This window comes from Macaca nemestrina, chromosome 1 (genome assembly GCF_043159975.1).
Source record: "Macaca nemestrina isolate mMacNem1 chromosome 1, mMacNem.hap1, whole genome shotgun sequence".
NCBI lineage: Eukaryota > Metazoa > Chordata > Mammalia > Primates > Cercopithecidae > Macaca > Macaca nemestrina.
In genome coordinates, this window is record NC_092125.1 from 232,808,462 (window position 1) to 232,823,028 (window position 14,567).

Sequence of the window (14,567 nt, forward strand, 5' to 3'; positions counted from 1 at the left end):
TCCATGAACCTTTTTGCTGAGGGTTGAGTCGCAGGCCAGGCCCTCCTGTGCCCTGGGGTCTGAACATGGTGGTCTTGGGCCGAAGAGGGCAGAAGGCAGAATAAGCCAATGCTGGGGGTGTCCAGACCCCGCCTTTGTGCCCAGCCCACAGCCAGGGTCCCCAGCCTGCCACCTTCCTCCTCCCGCCTCCTCTGCCCTCCTCCCCTCTCCCCTCCCCTCTCCTCCCCTCCTCCACAGTCCTTATAGCCACACCCCGCAAGGAAAACCCAGACTCTGGCGACAGCGGAGACGAGGATGTGTGTGGGGGCTCGGCGGCTGGGCCGGGGGCCGTGTGCGGCTCTGCTCCTCCTGGGCCTGGGGCTGAGCACCACGGCGAAGCTCCACTGTGTCGGGGACACCTACCCCAGCAACGACCGGTGCTGTCAGGAGTGCAGGCCAGGTGAGGCCCAGCTTCAGGAGGGTCTGCCACGCACGAGGCACTCCAGGGACTGGGGGCTGGGGCAGGGATGGGCCAGCCAGGAGGCTGGTCCTGGGGAGGGGGCAGGCAAGGGGCCCGCCAAGCCTGGCAGAGGAGCTGTGTGGGGAGTCCACGGGTGCAAGCCCGGGGCCTGACCGCTGCCTGACGCCGGCCTCTGCTGCAGGCAACGGGATGGTGAGCCGCTGCAACCGCTCCCAGAACACGGTGTGCCGTCCGTGCGGGCCCGGCTTCTACAACGACGTGGTCAGCGCCAAGCCCTGCAAGGCCTGCACATGGTGCAACCTCAGTGAGCTCCCACCTGGCCCCACAGCCCCACCCGGCACAGGGGGCGGCAGCCTGGCAGCCACATTCCCACGCAGCAGCACGGGGCCCCCACAGCCACAGAAACGAACCTCAAACCACAGTGGGGTCTGCTCCGCCACAGGGTCCTTTGAGGAGCTGAGGCATCTCCCGGGGCACCCCCACTCCTTCCGGGCCCAGACTCGGCCCAGGCCACGTGGAGTCGGGGAGACCCCTCTGGCCATGTGGCCTGGCCCTGCTGGCCCGAGCAGTGAGGCTGGGGGCCTGGGCCATGGAGACCCTGCCTCAGGCAGTGCTGGCGGCTGGAGGTGGTGGAGGGGTAGGGAAGGGTGGCTGGGGCTGCCACAGAACCAGCCCCAGGTTGTGGCCAGGAAGGGAGGGCCTCGGGGGCTGCAGGGGCTCCACACTTTGGGGGAGGCTGCAGACCCCCGCCCGTGGCCCTCTGTGTGGTGGGGAGGCCAACCTGTCCTTCTTGGGGACCCTGTCCACAGCCCCCACCTGATAACCCCCTCCGGCCCCTGCTCAGGAAGTGGGAGTGAGCGGAAACAGCCGTGCACGGCCACACAGGACACAGTCTGCCGCTGCCGGGCGGGCACCCAGCCCCTGGACAGCTACAAGCCTGGAGTTGGTGAGCTCAGTGGCTGTGGCCGGCAGTTGGGGGTGTCCTAGCGGCTGTCTGTGACGCAGATGGGCCGTGGGCCGCAGGGAACCGGCCCCACTGGTGCCTCCTCTGGCATCCTCAAGACGGGGCTCCCAGGTCAGGGCCCACGGGTGGGATGTGGGCAGGGAGGGCTTCCAGAGGCCAAACCCACCACCCGGCCGTGGGGGGCGAGTAGCAACCCACAGGCTCTGCCCCATGTCCCCAGCACCCAGGGCCTGTGGGCAGCCCCTGACCACCCTATCTTTGTTGCAGACTGTGCCCCCTGCCCTCCAGGGCACTTCTCCCCGGGCGACAACCAGGCCTGCAAGCCCTGGACCAAGTGAGGGGCTGGGGGTGCTGGGGGTCCTGGGGGGCGGGGGGGCTCAGGGGTTGGAGGGGCTGGGAGGGGTGGGGGGGCTGGGGGGACCAAGGGTGGTTGCAGTGGGGGCTGGGGGGCTTGGGGAGGTGGGGGGGCTGGAAGGGGGCCGGGGCAGTGGGTAGTTAGGACGGAGGAGGGGCCTGGACAGGGGCTGGGAGGGGCTGGGGGGACCTGGGCGGGGCTGAGTTTTTAGGAAGGCAGAGGGGCTGGGGGTCTGGGAGGGATTGGGGGGTTAGGAGGGCAGAGGAGCCTGGCCAGGGGCTGGGAGGCTGGGAGGGGCTGGGGGGCTGGGAGAGGCGGGGGGCAGGTGGGGAGAGGAAGGGGAGGTGCTGGTGGCCCTGGGGGCCTGGCTGTGTGGCTGGACCTAGTTGGGGAGCAGGAAGCTGCTGCCTGGGGGCAGCCTCTCCCCATGGGTGGAGCTGGGTGTGTGGGACCCTCACCCTCTGCAGCTGGGAGGCCCTGGGGGCACAGGACAGGGAAGTGCCAGTGGGGGGTGTAGATGTGGGAGAAGGGTGTGTGGCCTTGGAGGCCCCTGTGGAGGGCATGTGGGGCTGGGCAGGGCCCTTGGCTGCTACTGGCCTGGTGTCTGTGGTAGACTCTGCCTGAGGCTGGCCAGCGCGGACCCTGTCATCCCCACTGCATCTCCCGGGTCCCAGGGTGTTTCTGGCCTGAGCAACACCCGCTGCTCCCCACAGCTGCACCTTGGCCGGGAAGCACACCCTGCAGCCAGCCAGCAATAGCTCGGACGCCATCTGTGAGGACAGGGACCCCCCACCCACACAGCCCCAGGAGACGCAGGGCCCCCCGGCCAGGCCCACCACTGTCCAGCCCACTGAAGCCTGGCCCAGAACCTCACAGAGACCCTCCACCCGGCCCGTGGAGGTCCCCAGGGGTAAGGGCGCCTGGCCCAGCCCAGCAGGGCCCCCAACCCAAATAGGAGGAGGGGAGGGCGGCATGGGGGCCCCTCCTGTGGACTCCACCCAGCAGACCCCTTCCCGCAGGCCCTGCGGTTGCTGCCATCCTGGGCCTGGGCCTGGCGCTGGGGCTGCTGGGCCCCCTGGCCATGCTGCTGGCCCTGCTCCTGCTCCGGAGGGACCAGAGGCTGCCCCCCGATGCCCCCAAAGCCCCTGGTGAGTGCCTCGTGGCCCTGCCCCACTGCCCCCACGCGTGAGGCCCACCCACCAATCTCTCCTTTTCTCTCCCCAGGGGGAGGCAGTTTCCGGACCCCCATCCAAGAGGAGCAGGCTGACGCGCACTCCGCCCTGGCCAAGATCTGACCTGGGCCCACCAAGGTGGACGCTGGGCCCCGCCAGGCTGGAGCCCGGAGGTCTGCTGGGCGAGCAGGGCAGGCGCTGGCCGCCCGCCCCGCCACGCTCCTGGGCCACTCTGCGCCGTTCTAGGTGCTGCTGGCTGCCTCTGGCTCTCTGCTTACGTATGCCATGCATACCTCCTGCCTCGCCGGGCCACAATAAAACCTTGGCAGACGGGAGTCTCCAACTGGCACTGTGGGCTGCGCACCTGTAGCAGGGAGGCCTGGGCCGTGCCCACCTCTGGCTGGAGAAGGGTCTTGGGCCAGGGTGGAGGTAGCAGGTAGTGGGGTCAAGTGGGACCCTGGAGGTTGGTCCCTGAGTGCAAGTTCTAGATTGAGTGGGGAGCCGGGGGAGTGATTGGGAAGGCTCAGGTCCAGGGCCGCCTGGCGTGGGGGTTGCTGGCCAGCCGCTGACAAGGGTCGCCCTGAGCCCAGGGTCACCCAAGGAGCTTGGGAGCGGCTGACCCCTGGGCCTCTGTGTCCTTGAAGGAAGAGTGTAGAGACCGCCCCTCTTCCCCTCCACACCTGCACCCACCCCCTGCTGCAGCTGGAGGTGGTCCCAGGGCCCCTGAACACCCAGAGGAGTCCATGCAAGGGCCCCTACGTCCCTGCCATGGGTGTCCAGGGGGACAATCACCTTGGAAACCACGGTTTCTGCTTGAGCCAAACTTCTGTCCACCCTGAGGCCCGGCTATGCCACTCCTGTGCACTTACCCACCACCAAGAGGCCTGGGATCTGCACGAGAATGTCCACAGCGACCTCACGTAACGTGGCCCCACAGTGGAGAAACCCAGGCGTCCGCCAGCAGCGTGGATGCATGAGTGCTGGCGTGTTCAGATGAGCTCCCAGCTCCCCGGCCCACACCACAGGTGTCCAAAGAAGGTCCCGAGGACCCGGAGCCATCCCTGGCCACATGGGAATCCTCCCAGCCGGTGTCTGGGAGTGGGGTGTCCTCTGAGCCGGTGTCTGGGAGTGGGGTGTCCTCCGAGCAGCACATGGGAGTGGGGTGTCCTCCGAGCAGCACATGGGAGTGGGGTGTCCTCTGAGCCGGTGTCTGGGAGTGGGGTGTCCTTCAAGCAGCACAGAGGCTGCTCCCCTGAGGCCACAGCTCGGGAACAAGGCAGGAGCAGCCCTGCAGGCCTCCCACACAGAAGACACCCCGGGTGTCCGAGCGACGTCTGTGTCCCTCGGGAGGTGGAGGTGCCTGTTTGCCTCCGTTGTGCGGAATGGCGGTCAGGGGCAGGAGTGAGTGAAATCCTCCCAAGGGCTAAGCGGTCTCACTCCACATTTTTTTTTGCCAGAGTCTCACTCTGTCTCCAGGCTGGAGTGCAGTGGCGCAATCTCGGCTCACTGCAAGCTCCGCCTCCCGAGTTCACGCCATTCTCCTGCCTCAGCCTTCTGAGTAGCTGGGACTACAGGCGCCGCCACCACGCCGGCTGATGTTTGTATTTTATTAGAGACAGGGTTTCACCATGTTGGCTAAGCTGGTCTTGAACTCCTGACCTCAGGTGATACACCTGCCTCAGCCCCCTAGAGTGCTGGGATTCCAGGTGTGAGCCACCACGCCCGGCCCTCACTGCACTCACGAATGAGAAACACGGCCGAGCCCGGGCACGGTGGCTCAGGCCTAGAATCCCAGCACTTTGGGAGGCTGACGCAAGAGGCTCAAGAGTCTGAGACCTGCCTGGGTAACATGGCAAGACCCTTTCTCTATGAAAAACAGAAGAAATCAGCCAGGTGGACCATGCCTGTGGTCCCGGCTACTTGGGAGGCCAAGCTGGGAGGATCACTTGAGCCCAAGAGGTCGAGGCTGTAGTGAGATGTGACTGAACAAATAATAAAATGAAATTTAAAAAATTAATTAAGAAGAAACACATGAAGCCTCATGGAAGGTTTTGCTGAGGGCCTGGCACAGCCTGGACGCTCCGGCCGCCGTGGCTGGTGTGGTCCAGCCCTGCAGCTGCACCTACTGCTGCACACAGCGTCCCCGGGCCAGCCTCTGCGTCCTCCATCAGCACGCACTGCCCACGGCTGTCCAGGCCCCTGTGCCTGGCGGACGGCTCCCCTCTCCGCCGATGTTGTGGAAGTGGGGAACCGCCTCGGGGGCGCACAATGGGAGCGCCACGCACCACTCACAGCAGCCCAAGGTGCCGGGACCACAGCGGGCTGTAAGGAAGACGCCCCTCTCTGGCCTTGGGCTGCCCCAGACCCCTCCTGCGTCTGCGGCTGGTTTTCTCCCCGGTTTCTCTCTCTCCTCAAACCTGCGTCTTCCACCCACTCTCTGCCAACCACAAGCCTCCGCCTGCTGCACAGGGAAGTCAGAGGTCATCCTGTCCCCCACCCAGCACCTTCACCGAGTTCCCCGGGTTCCTGCACAGGGTTCAACCTGCAGGCCCTGCACAGGGTTGGGGCCGTGCCTCTGAGAGCCCCCAGGCCCCCGCCCCGTGGGGCAGGCGAGGCCAGGCCTGCAGGCAGGATGGCGGGTGGGTGGGGGAAGGGGGCCGGTGGCCAGGACTGGAGCGGCCGGCCAGATCCCATGGGGCTGGCAGGTCGGAGGCTGTGGGAAAAGGGCCTCTTCCCCAAACCTGGCACCCACACCCATCGCTTCCTGTTTCCTCTCCTCTGGGCACAGCACCCCCCAGGCCCTGTGGGACTTATTCCCCAGCCAGGACCCCCTGCTGCACCCCCAGATGGACAAGAGGCCACCTGCTCTTGGTCTCTGTGCTCACCCCCCGACCCCCTCACCTGACACCATCTCTGTTGGCAACTCCTGCGCCATCTGTGCCCCAGGCTCTGCCTGAGCTCTGGCCCGGTGCCCATCTGCACCCCCCCCGGGGCCCCACAGTTGCCCTTCTGGATGCACGCAAGGGCTGCCCCTCGCCCGGCAGCCGCCCTCGCCCGGCCACCCTGTGGGCTGCTCTCCTGCGTGAATGCCCCGTCGTTTGTGTCACTGGCGAGGTGCTCACAAAATACCAGAAAATAAGATGAACAAAATCACCTCCAGCCTCGCAGCCCAAGGACAGAAGTCATGGGGAGCCAGTGAGGGGCCTTCCGCAGCGAGAGGGACGGGAGGTGGACGTCACACCCCCGGCAGCCCCTCCGGGGACTCTGTGTGGGGAGCTGCTCGGGCTGCGCCACGGGGCGGGGGGTCCTCTGCCCGCTGGCCGCCTCCCACTTGGCCCATAAACTGCTTACCCTCCTAACTCTGTCCCTGCCTCTGGAAGCAGGACTCGCACCGTGTGGTTGATGAACATTTATTTAATTTTTTGGGACTGATGAGCGTTATTTACAGGAGACGCATTGTGTCTTCTCGGGCTGCCATCTACCGGCACTCGCCAGGATTGGGGGTGAGCCCAAGCTGGTGCAGAACTCCCGGGGTTTTGAAATGGGCAGGGGCGCAGCCCAGCCTGCCCGGGGTCTCCTCCCTGAGCACCTTTGCCTGGCGTCCGGGTCTGACGGCACCTCTTTCTATCCAGGGGCCCAGAGCCCCTCCCAGGCTAGGGGCGGAATGAAGATCTCCAGGCCCCTCAAAGGCCCCCAGGCCCAGATGGCCCCACCCCCTCCATCTGAGTGTCCGGGCAGCCTGGAGCCGCGGAGACCCCTTCCTTTTCTGCAATGTCTGAAGACGGCCTCTCCAAGGCAGGCTCCTCCATCTTGGATCTGAGAACTCCGGGGTGTCACAAACAGCTAATTCCCGTCATTTACCCTGGGAAAGGAGGAACCGCCTTATGGGGTGAGGTGGTGGCTGCAGGTCTCAAAGAGGTGTCTAACCACATCCAGCTGTGGGCACAGCGACGCTCCAGTTCCCGAGCCCCCGCCTCCAGCATTCCTGGGGTCTCCACTGTGCTGCACGGCACCGAAGCAGGGCTGGGCAATCCAGGGAGGCTTCCTGGTGGAGGCAGGGTCCCAGAACCCTGCAGTGCCCACAGGGGAAACTGAGGCTCAGAGAGACATAGGACGGCCTCCCAAGAGCTCTGCGAGGGGCTCCCCCTCAACGCCCTGCAGGACCCGGATCTGTCTGGTGCAATGGATGAAGATGGCTCCAGAGAGATCTGAATGGGAACCTGCCTGAGACACGGCAGACCCGGCAGGTCGCTCTGCCCTGGGCCTTGGGTACCCTTGGGGGCGGCTGACACTGACCCGAGGAGGCACCACGCACCCTCTCGTCTCCCCACCAGCTCCTCCTGGTGCCCCCTCCCAAGCCCTGGGGAGCTTCCTGGGTTGGCAGCTGAGGGGGTCCTGGGGAGCTGTAAGCAAGGGGGAGGGAGGGAGCCCACAGGCCTGCAGCCCATGGTGAGTTTCACACCCAGAGCTGGCCAGGTGGGGCGCGCTAAGCTGAGGGGCCCCGTCCCCATTCTGTGGGGTTCCCCAGCGCTGGGCTCCATGGCTGAGGCTCTCTGGGGGTGGCCAGGGTTTGCAGAGACCTCTCGGGGTCTCACAGACACCACCCAGAGGCAGTGGGATGCAGAGGGTGTGGCTGAGTCCCACTCTCCCGGTAGCCCCCACAGACAAGCTGTGGAACGCCGCCCCCGCTCCCCGCACTGGGGCCCGCGGTGGCCGCAGACTTTGCACAGAAAACCTTTTTGATCCCCGCCAGCCCGGTTTCCCCGCCCCTGCCGGCGACTTGCTGCGATCGGGCTGTGTCTGCAGCGTCCACACCCCCTCCTCACACGCATCTCGCCGGGCGGAACTCTCGGGTCAGGAACAGTCCCAGTCACCTCCGGGCAGGGCGGTGAGGACGAGGACGGGGACGGGGACGGGGACGGGGCGAGTCCAACTTGCCGTGGCCTCCTGAAACCCAAGCGTGGCACGGCACGGGGCGATGTGTGCGTGCGGGACCCTGTGCTGCCTGGCGCTGCTGTGTGCAGCCAGCCTGGGTCAGCGCCCCACCGGGGGTCCCGGGTGCGGCCCTGGGCGCCTCCTGCTTGGGACGGGAAAGGACGCACGCTGCTGCCGCGTTCACCCGACGCGCTGCTGCCGCGATTACCAGGGTAAGTAAACCGTGTTTACTTAACACGGACCGGCCAAGGCGCGGTGCGGGAGCCGGGATGGGCGGGCGCCCCCTTCCCGTGCTCAGACCGGCGCCGCTGAGGTCTAAGGAGGGTGGGCACAGGGCCGCCAGCGGCCAGAGCCTTTCGGAGGGAGGCAGGATCCCAGAGAGAGGTGGAGGCGTGCCAGCTCCAGCCAGTGGTCCCCGCGGCGAGGAGCAGGGGCGAGCCGGGTGGGAGCACCCTCAAGGGGGGTCTGGGGTCTCAAGGTGGAGGAGGGCTGTTCCAGGTCCTGCTGGGTGGGTCCTGAACCCTCGGCCATCGCCCAGCTCCCCCTGCACCGCCGTCTGGCCTGCTGCCTGCCTCTGACCTGCACCTGGGGGTAAGGGTTCAGCTGACACGGCCGGCCTGGAGAGGAATCTGGCAGGAAGTCACCTCAGAGTTTCTTCCTCCAGGGTTGGAAAGGGAGGCTCTGTCCGGAGGCCCAGTGTGGCCGGTGGGGACAGCGGCGCCTGGAGACCAGGCAGGCAGCCTCTGAGGTGTCCACGGGCCTCCAGGGGGCTTTGCACTGTTGGGGGCCATCCCTGGGTCCCGCAGGGGCAGCCCCTGGTGGCATGTGCAGTCAGCGCCTGGGCAGAGGCAGCTGTGGGGCACAAAGGCAGAGCAGCCCCAGTCCACACGGTCCCAGGAGAGAGAGACACCTGGACAAACCCAGCGTCCGGACTCCCGGCCAGGAGCCCTCGGCTCCCTGGAGCCGACTGTGGGTGGGGAACGGACAACCCCGCTCCCCTGGAGGGCCGAGGAGGGGCCTCAGCCCAGCTGCTGGGGGCCTGGCTTGTCTCCTGCCCAGGCGAGGAGTGCTGCTCCGAGTGGGACTGCGTGTGTGTCCAGCCTGAATTCCACTGCGGAAACCCTTGCTGCACGACCTGCCAGCACCACCCTTGCCCCTCAGGCCAGGGGGTGCAGCCCCAGGGTAAGTCCTGGAGGTGCCTGTGAGCGTCCACACAGGCCAGGGGGTCCACTAGGGCCCGAGGCAGAGCTCGTGGGCGCAGGTGTCCGGCATGTGTGGTGTGTGGGGTCCTGGGTCCTGTGAGGCCGGGCAGCCCAGGCCATGCTCGGGCACCACGGGCCACGCAACTCCAGGAGTGTCCCGTCCCCCCTTTCTCGGCCTGGGCTTTTCCATCCAGCACGAGGACTGAGAGACCCCTGTGGGGGGGGGGAGCTGTCTGGCTCTCAAGCCTGGGACACCCATCCTGTCTGTCCTCAGCGAATACCGAGCGAGCCTGCCCTGTGCCCCCCGAGTCCTGTCTGGGCCCCGAGCCTGCCCTGTGCCCCCCTAGTCCTGTCTGGGCCCTGGGGCTACACCTCCTCCTGGAACAAGCAGCTCAGGTCCTCTTGACCGCTTGTTTACCTGACGGGAGGGGCCAGGCTGGGCACATGGGGGCTGTGAGAAGGTAGAACTGGGGAGGTTGTGTGAGGTTAGACAGGGCAGGGTCTGGGGTCAGCTGGGACCCAGCCTCACTCTTTCTGGGACCCTCTGTTCTACTGAGTCCTGCCTGGCCTCTGCCCGCCCTCAGCCCCCAATGGGCAGGCCCAGTGCACTCTGCGCTCCTCCCCCAGGTGCCCTCCCCAGGTCCCACCCCAGATGCCCCATCTGGGATGGGCAGACGCGGGCACTGACATCCAGGGCCCCAGTCCTGGGCCATCAAGGACTCTGTTGAATGGATGATGTGGGGGGGCATTCGACTCAGCAGCCAGACCCCAGATGGACCCCTGCTCTGGCCTGACTCCATCCTCATCCATCCCAGCAACTCCAGCAGCTTCCCTCCCTCCTTCCCTCCCCAATCCCCCGACCCCGCACCAGGGAAATTCAGTTTTGGCTTCAGGTGTGTCGACTGTGCCTTGGGGACCTTCTCCAGGGGCCACGACGGCCACTGCAAACCTTGGACAGAGTGAGTCCTGGGTAGGCCCTGCCGGCGGCTGGGTGGTCCAGGCTCGCTCTAAGGAAGGGTCCTCTCCTGTCCCTTGCACTGTGGTGAGCCCCAGACAGCGCCGAGGACAGCAGCCGGGGGCTGACTGGGGGCTGTGTCCGTGTATTCCAGCTGCACCCAGTTTGGGTTTCTCACCGTGTTCCCTGGAAACAAGACCCACAACGCCGTGTGCGTCCCAGGGTCCCCGCCGGCAGAGCCGCCTGCGTGGCTGACCATCGTCCTCCTGGCCGTGGCCGCCTGCGTCCTCCTCCTGACCTCGGCCCAGCTTGGACTGCACATCTGGCAGCTGAGGAGTCAGCCCACGGGGCCCCGAGGTCAGTCACAGCCTGGTGGGGGGAGGTGGGGGCCTGGCTGCCCGCTGACCGTGGCCCCTCTGCAGAGACCCAGCTACTGCTGGAGGTGCCACCGTCGACCGAAGACGCCAGCAGCTGCCAGTTCCCTGAGGAGGAGCGGGGCGAGCGGCTGGCAGAGGAGAAAGGGCGGCTGGGAGACCTGTGGGTGTGAGCCTGGCCATCCTCCTGGGCCACCGACTGCAGCCAGCCCCTCCCTAGGAGCTCCCCGGGCTCCGAATTCTGCTCTGGGCCGGGCCCGGCTCCCCTGGCAGCAGAAGTGGGTGCAGGAAGGTGGCAGTGAGCAGCGCCCTGGACCATGCAGGTCGGCGGCCACAGCTGGGCCCTGCAGGAGTGAGAGAGAGACACAGCCATGGTCCCCTTCCTCCCTTACGGCACTGCTGGGGTGGGGTCTTAGGACGGGAGGCTGTGCCCGCGGGTGTGCAGTGCCCAGGACGGGACCCGGCTGCTTGGGGCCTTCAATAAACACTTGTCCAGTGACCTGAGTGGACGCATGCTGGGTGCTGGGGGCGGACGGGGCGCCGGGGCTGGGCTTTGGGGCACCGTGCCCATGCCTGGCTGTGGTCCCCTCCACAGGGGGCAAAGGGGAGGGCAGCCAGGGCCCATTCCGGGAACTCCTGGCCGGGTGGGGGTGGGGCCCGAGGAGGGGCCATTCCAGTCCTAGGCCCAGTGATCCTCAGGGATACAGGCTCAGCGGCTTCCCCAGTCAGGGGGCTCTTCTCTGGCGCCCCTGGATCTCTGGTTTCTGGCCACACAGCCTGCCGGCCCCTGGGTGCCCAGAGCCCAAGAATCACATCCAGCACTTTCCAGTGGTGGGGGCCCCGTCTCCAGGCCAGCCCTCTCTCCTCACCACCCCACCCTTGGCCTGCCCAGCCTCCTGCTCCAGGTGAGATCTGATACTAGCTGGCTCTGCTACCGGGGAGTGGCGGGCAGGCCGGTGCAGGCCCCTCAGCAGCATCCAGGAGGCACCGCACACCTGGCCCCCAGCTCAACTCCCAGTGGGCGGCGGGCCCAGCTCACAATAGCTGGATGGGGCAGAGGCGGCATCAGCACCCACCCCACATGGGACCCAGAGTGTGGAGAGCCCAAGGGGGGCACAGGGACACCGGGGAAGGTGCCCAGCCCTGGAAGCAGGACCTGGCCTTTCGGCGCTGTAGCGTACTGGGCTCGGGGCTGGGTACTGGGCTCGGGGCTGGGTACTGGGCTCGGGGCTGGGTACTGGGCTCGGGGCTGGGTACTGGGCTCGGGGCTGGGTACTGGGCTCGGGGCTGGGTACTGGGCACTGGGCTCGGTGCGCTCCTCCCGTGCGAGCCCCGGGGCGGCTGAGCGGTCGGCCCTGCCCCGCGCACTCCTGCCTGCAGCCCGGGTTCCCCCCGCCCGGCCCCGGCTCCCCTCACGCGTCCCCCACACCGGGGCTGTCCCGCACCTTCCCCAGAAAACACCGGCGGCCCGCGCAGTGCGGGTCCCGCGGGGCTGACTCAGCGCGGAAACTCCTCGTGGGAGGCTTCGCGTGGGCCTCGGCGCGGAAACGTCAGCGCGGGGGCGGCGGGGCTGACGCACAGCGGCGGGCGGGGGATTCCGCGGGCTCGGGGCGGGCTCGGGGCGGGCTCGGGGCGGGCTCGGGGCGGGCTCGGGGCGGGCTCGGGGCGGGCTCGGGGCGGGGTCTCCGGGGTCTCCGGCTCCTCCCGGGCCCGCCCACGAGCTTCACCTGGAGCGCGAACCTCCGGGCCTGGGGGGCCCCCAGCGCGCGTCGCGGAGCCCGGGGAAGGCGGGGGGGACTCGCGCGTGGGGGCGGGTCGCCTCCGGGGGTCTCGGGGGGAGGCCGAGGAGGGGGTCCCGGGGCGCGGAGGGCCGGGCGGCGCCGGGTGCGGAGAAGGGGCCGGGTGCGCCGCGGAGCGTCCCCCCCCAGCAGCCCCCTCCCACTCGGGGCGCGGTGATCTCGGCTCCCCGGGGAGGGGAGGGCCCCTGCTCCACCTGGAAGCCCGACCCACTGGCACAGCGCGGCCTCCCTCCGCCCGGAAAACCGCAGCCGCCCCGGCCTCCCGCTGGCGTCGGACTTTTGAGAAAAGGGCCTGAGGCCACCTCTGTTCCCAGAAGCGCTTCCGGCCGCCGCGGAGCCTCCCCCGCAGCCAGCCCCCTCCCCACCCTCCACTGAGAGCGGGACTCGGCCGAACCCCGCAGCTGACAGGGACACCTGTGGCGGGAGCCCCTTCCCACCCGGACAGAGCTGGACACAGCCTTTCCCAGCCCCAGGACAGGTGGGGGGTCCTTGAGGGACAGGTGGCCCCCGGCTGCCCCAGCTGCCGGGGTCTGTGGTCTGACCAGGACCTGGGTCGTCACCGCTGTCCCCTCCGATGCTGGGGAAGCTCTGAGGACAGCACAGGAGAGGACTCGCTCCTCTTGGCCAGTGACCCTCATGGGAGGCGCCTGGCGTGGGGGAGGAAGCAGACCCCGCCTCCCACACATCTCATCTTCCCGGAAACTCGAGGAATTGGGGGTCTTTCCGGAGTTGGTAATTCGGTTGTCCTGGTCCCAGCCTTAAAGACACACCCAGGGGAGAGGGGCTGGAGGGGGCGGGGGCACAGGGGCCCATGGACACACAGGCCTCAAGTCCTCCAGGGTCCGAGGTCTCTTCAGCTGAAACACACGCAGGCCCACTGGCCCTCAGCTGACCCCAGGCTCTGGCTGCTGGTGAGGGTCTGTGCTGGCCAGGCCCCACGATGGAGGCTGTGGGGATGGAGGGTGTGTGGCTGTGCCTGGGGGCACTGAATGGGGGCAGCTGACTCCCCCATGCCTTCCCCTTGAGTCCCCTACCTGGCAGCAGGACCCAGGACTCACCCGTGGAAGAGAGAGGGGGAGGGGGGATGTGGGGGGCGTCAGCTGTCAGGAGCCTCTACCTTGGATCCCAGGCTCCAGCTTGGCGTCGTCTCCGGGAAGCGCCCCAGCCCTGCCTGAACTCCTCATGTCCGGGAGGGGTTCTGAGGCCTTTCCTGTGGCCCCTGGCTGGTCACTTCACTTGAGTATTGGGGAGCACCTTGTACTGCCAGATACTCAGGCACCCACAGTCCCCCCTCCCTGGGGGTCCATGCCGTTGTGGCTTCGAAGATGAGCACTTATGGACTGGGTGGTGGGGATGTGGCCGTTGCTCCTGGGTTCTCTGGAAACCTTGTTTATTCATTGACTTTCGGGCTCTTTGGGGCATCAAGGACTCCTGAGCAGCATCTGGATCCTCAGCTTAGGCCTTTGGGGGACCTTGGGTTGCGGGGGGTGGGGCTCGGTCAGGACAGGGCAGGCCACTGCCAACGTGCACCCTCCTCATGGGTTCTGGCGGTGACACATCCAATCAGGGCCCAGGGATGACAAAGGCTCCGTTGTCCCCTCGGGCTCAGGTGACCTCTGCTGACATCTTGGGGCCCCTGAGCCTGGGGGTGTAACCCCACCCACCACAGGGAGGGGAGCTGGACAGTTCCAGTGTCACCAGGGGACGTGGTCCTGACCTGGGATCGTGGCACGACACAGCACCAGGCATGAGGGGTGGATCCGGGGGCAGAGGCCGGGGGCACAGAGGCCCCAGGGACATCTGGGTGGCAAGAGCAGAGGGCAGCGTCGGGAGGACCCCGAAGTGATGTGGCCGTGTAGTGGCCTTGGAAGCCGCCAGGCAATGTGGCCCTGACCCCTAAGAGCAGGTGTGGACTTACCAAGTCCTGGGTGCTTGACCAGCCATGGAAGCTTCACCCCTCCCGGGCCCCTCCTGCTTCACCCCTCCCCAGCCTCGGTGGGCTGCAGAGCAGGCTGCTGCTGCCCTTGGTCCCCTAGAGGGTCCAGCAGACCTGCTGGGAGGAGACTGGGGGCCCCATCACAATGCCAGGTGTGTGCCCAGCCTCTCACCTGGGAACCCCCGCTCCAGGCCCCAGCGGCAGGACCATGTTGGTGGGGGCTGCCCCTGGCTTGGGGTGGCTCCTCACTGGCTCTGAGACCTGGGGCCTCTTTGGCCTCTGTGGGCCCCAGTTCCCTCTGTCCCGCCTTCTCCTCTCCCTGGCACCCTGGCTGTGCCCCACCTGCTGTGCTGGCAGCAGGAGGAGGAACCGGCGACTTGGCCGTGACCCTGTGGAGTTGGGGGCAGGCCATGCA

The 14,567-nt window shown here is 67.4% G+C and overlaps 2 protein-coding genes across 2 annotated transcripts; both read left to right on the forward strand.

The window, feature by feature from the left end:
• Positions 1 to 193: 193 nt before the first annotated feature.
• On the forward strand, positions 194 to 3,125 carry LOC105498304 (TNF receptor superfamily member 4). Its single transcript, XM_011770325.2, has 7 exons — positions 194 to 439; positions 642 to 764; positions 1,305 to 1,406; positions 1,692 to 1,758; positions 2,493 to 2,689; positions 2,799 to 2,927; positions 3,004 to 3,125. The coding sequence occupies exons 1-7, from the start codon at positions 295 to 297 to the stop codon at positions 3,072 to 3,074; spliced, it is 834 nt and encodes a 277-aa protein (XP_011768627.1). The 5' UTR covers positions 194 to 294; the 3' UTR covers positions 3,075 to 3,125.
• A 4,792-nt stretch (positions 3,126 to 7,917) lies between these two features.
• Positions 7,918 to 10,916, forward strand: LOC105498303 (TNF receptor superfamily member 18). Its single transcript, XM_011770324.3, has 5 exons — positions 7,918 to 8,098; positions 8,946 to 9,068; positions 9,960 to 10,047; positions 10,198 to 10,400; positions 10,466 to 10,916. The coding sequence occupies exons 1-5, from the start codon at positions 7,930 to 7,932 to the stop codon at positions 10,588 to 10,590; spliced, it is 708 nt and encodes a 235-aa protein (XP_011768626.2). The 5' UTR covers positions 7,918 to 7,929; the 3' UTR covers positions 10,591 to 10,916.
• The last annotated feature ends 3,651 nt before the right edge of the window (positions 10,917 to 14,567 follow it).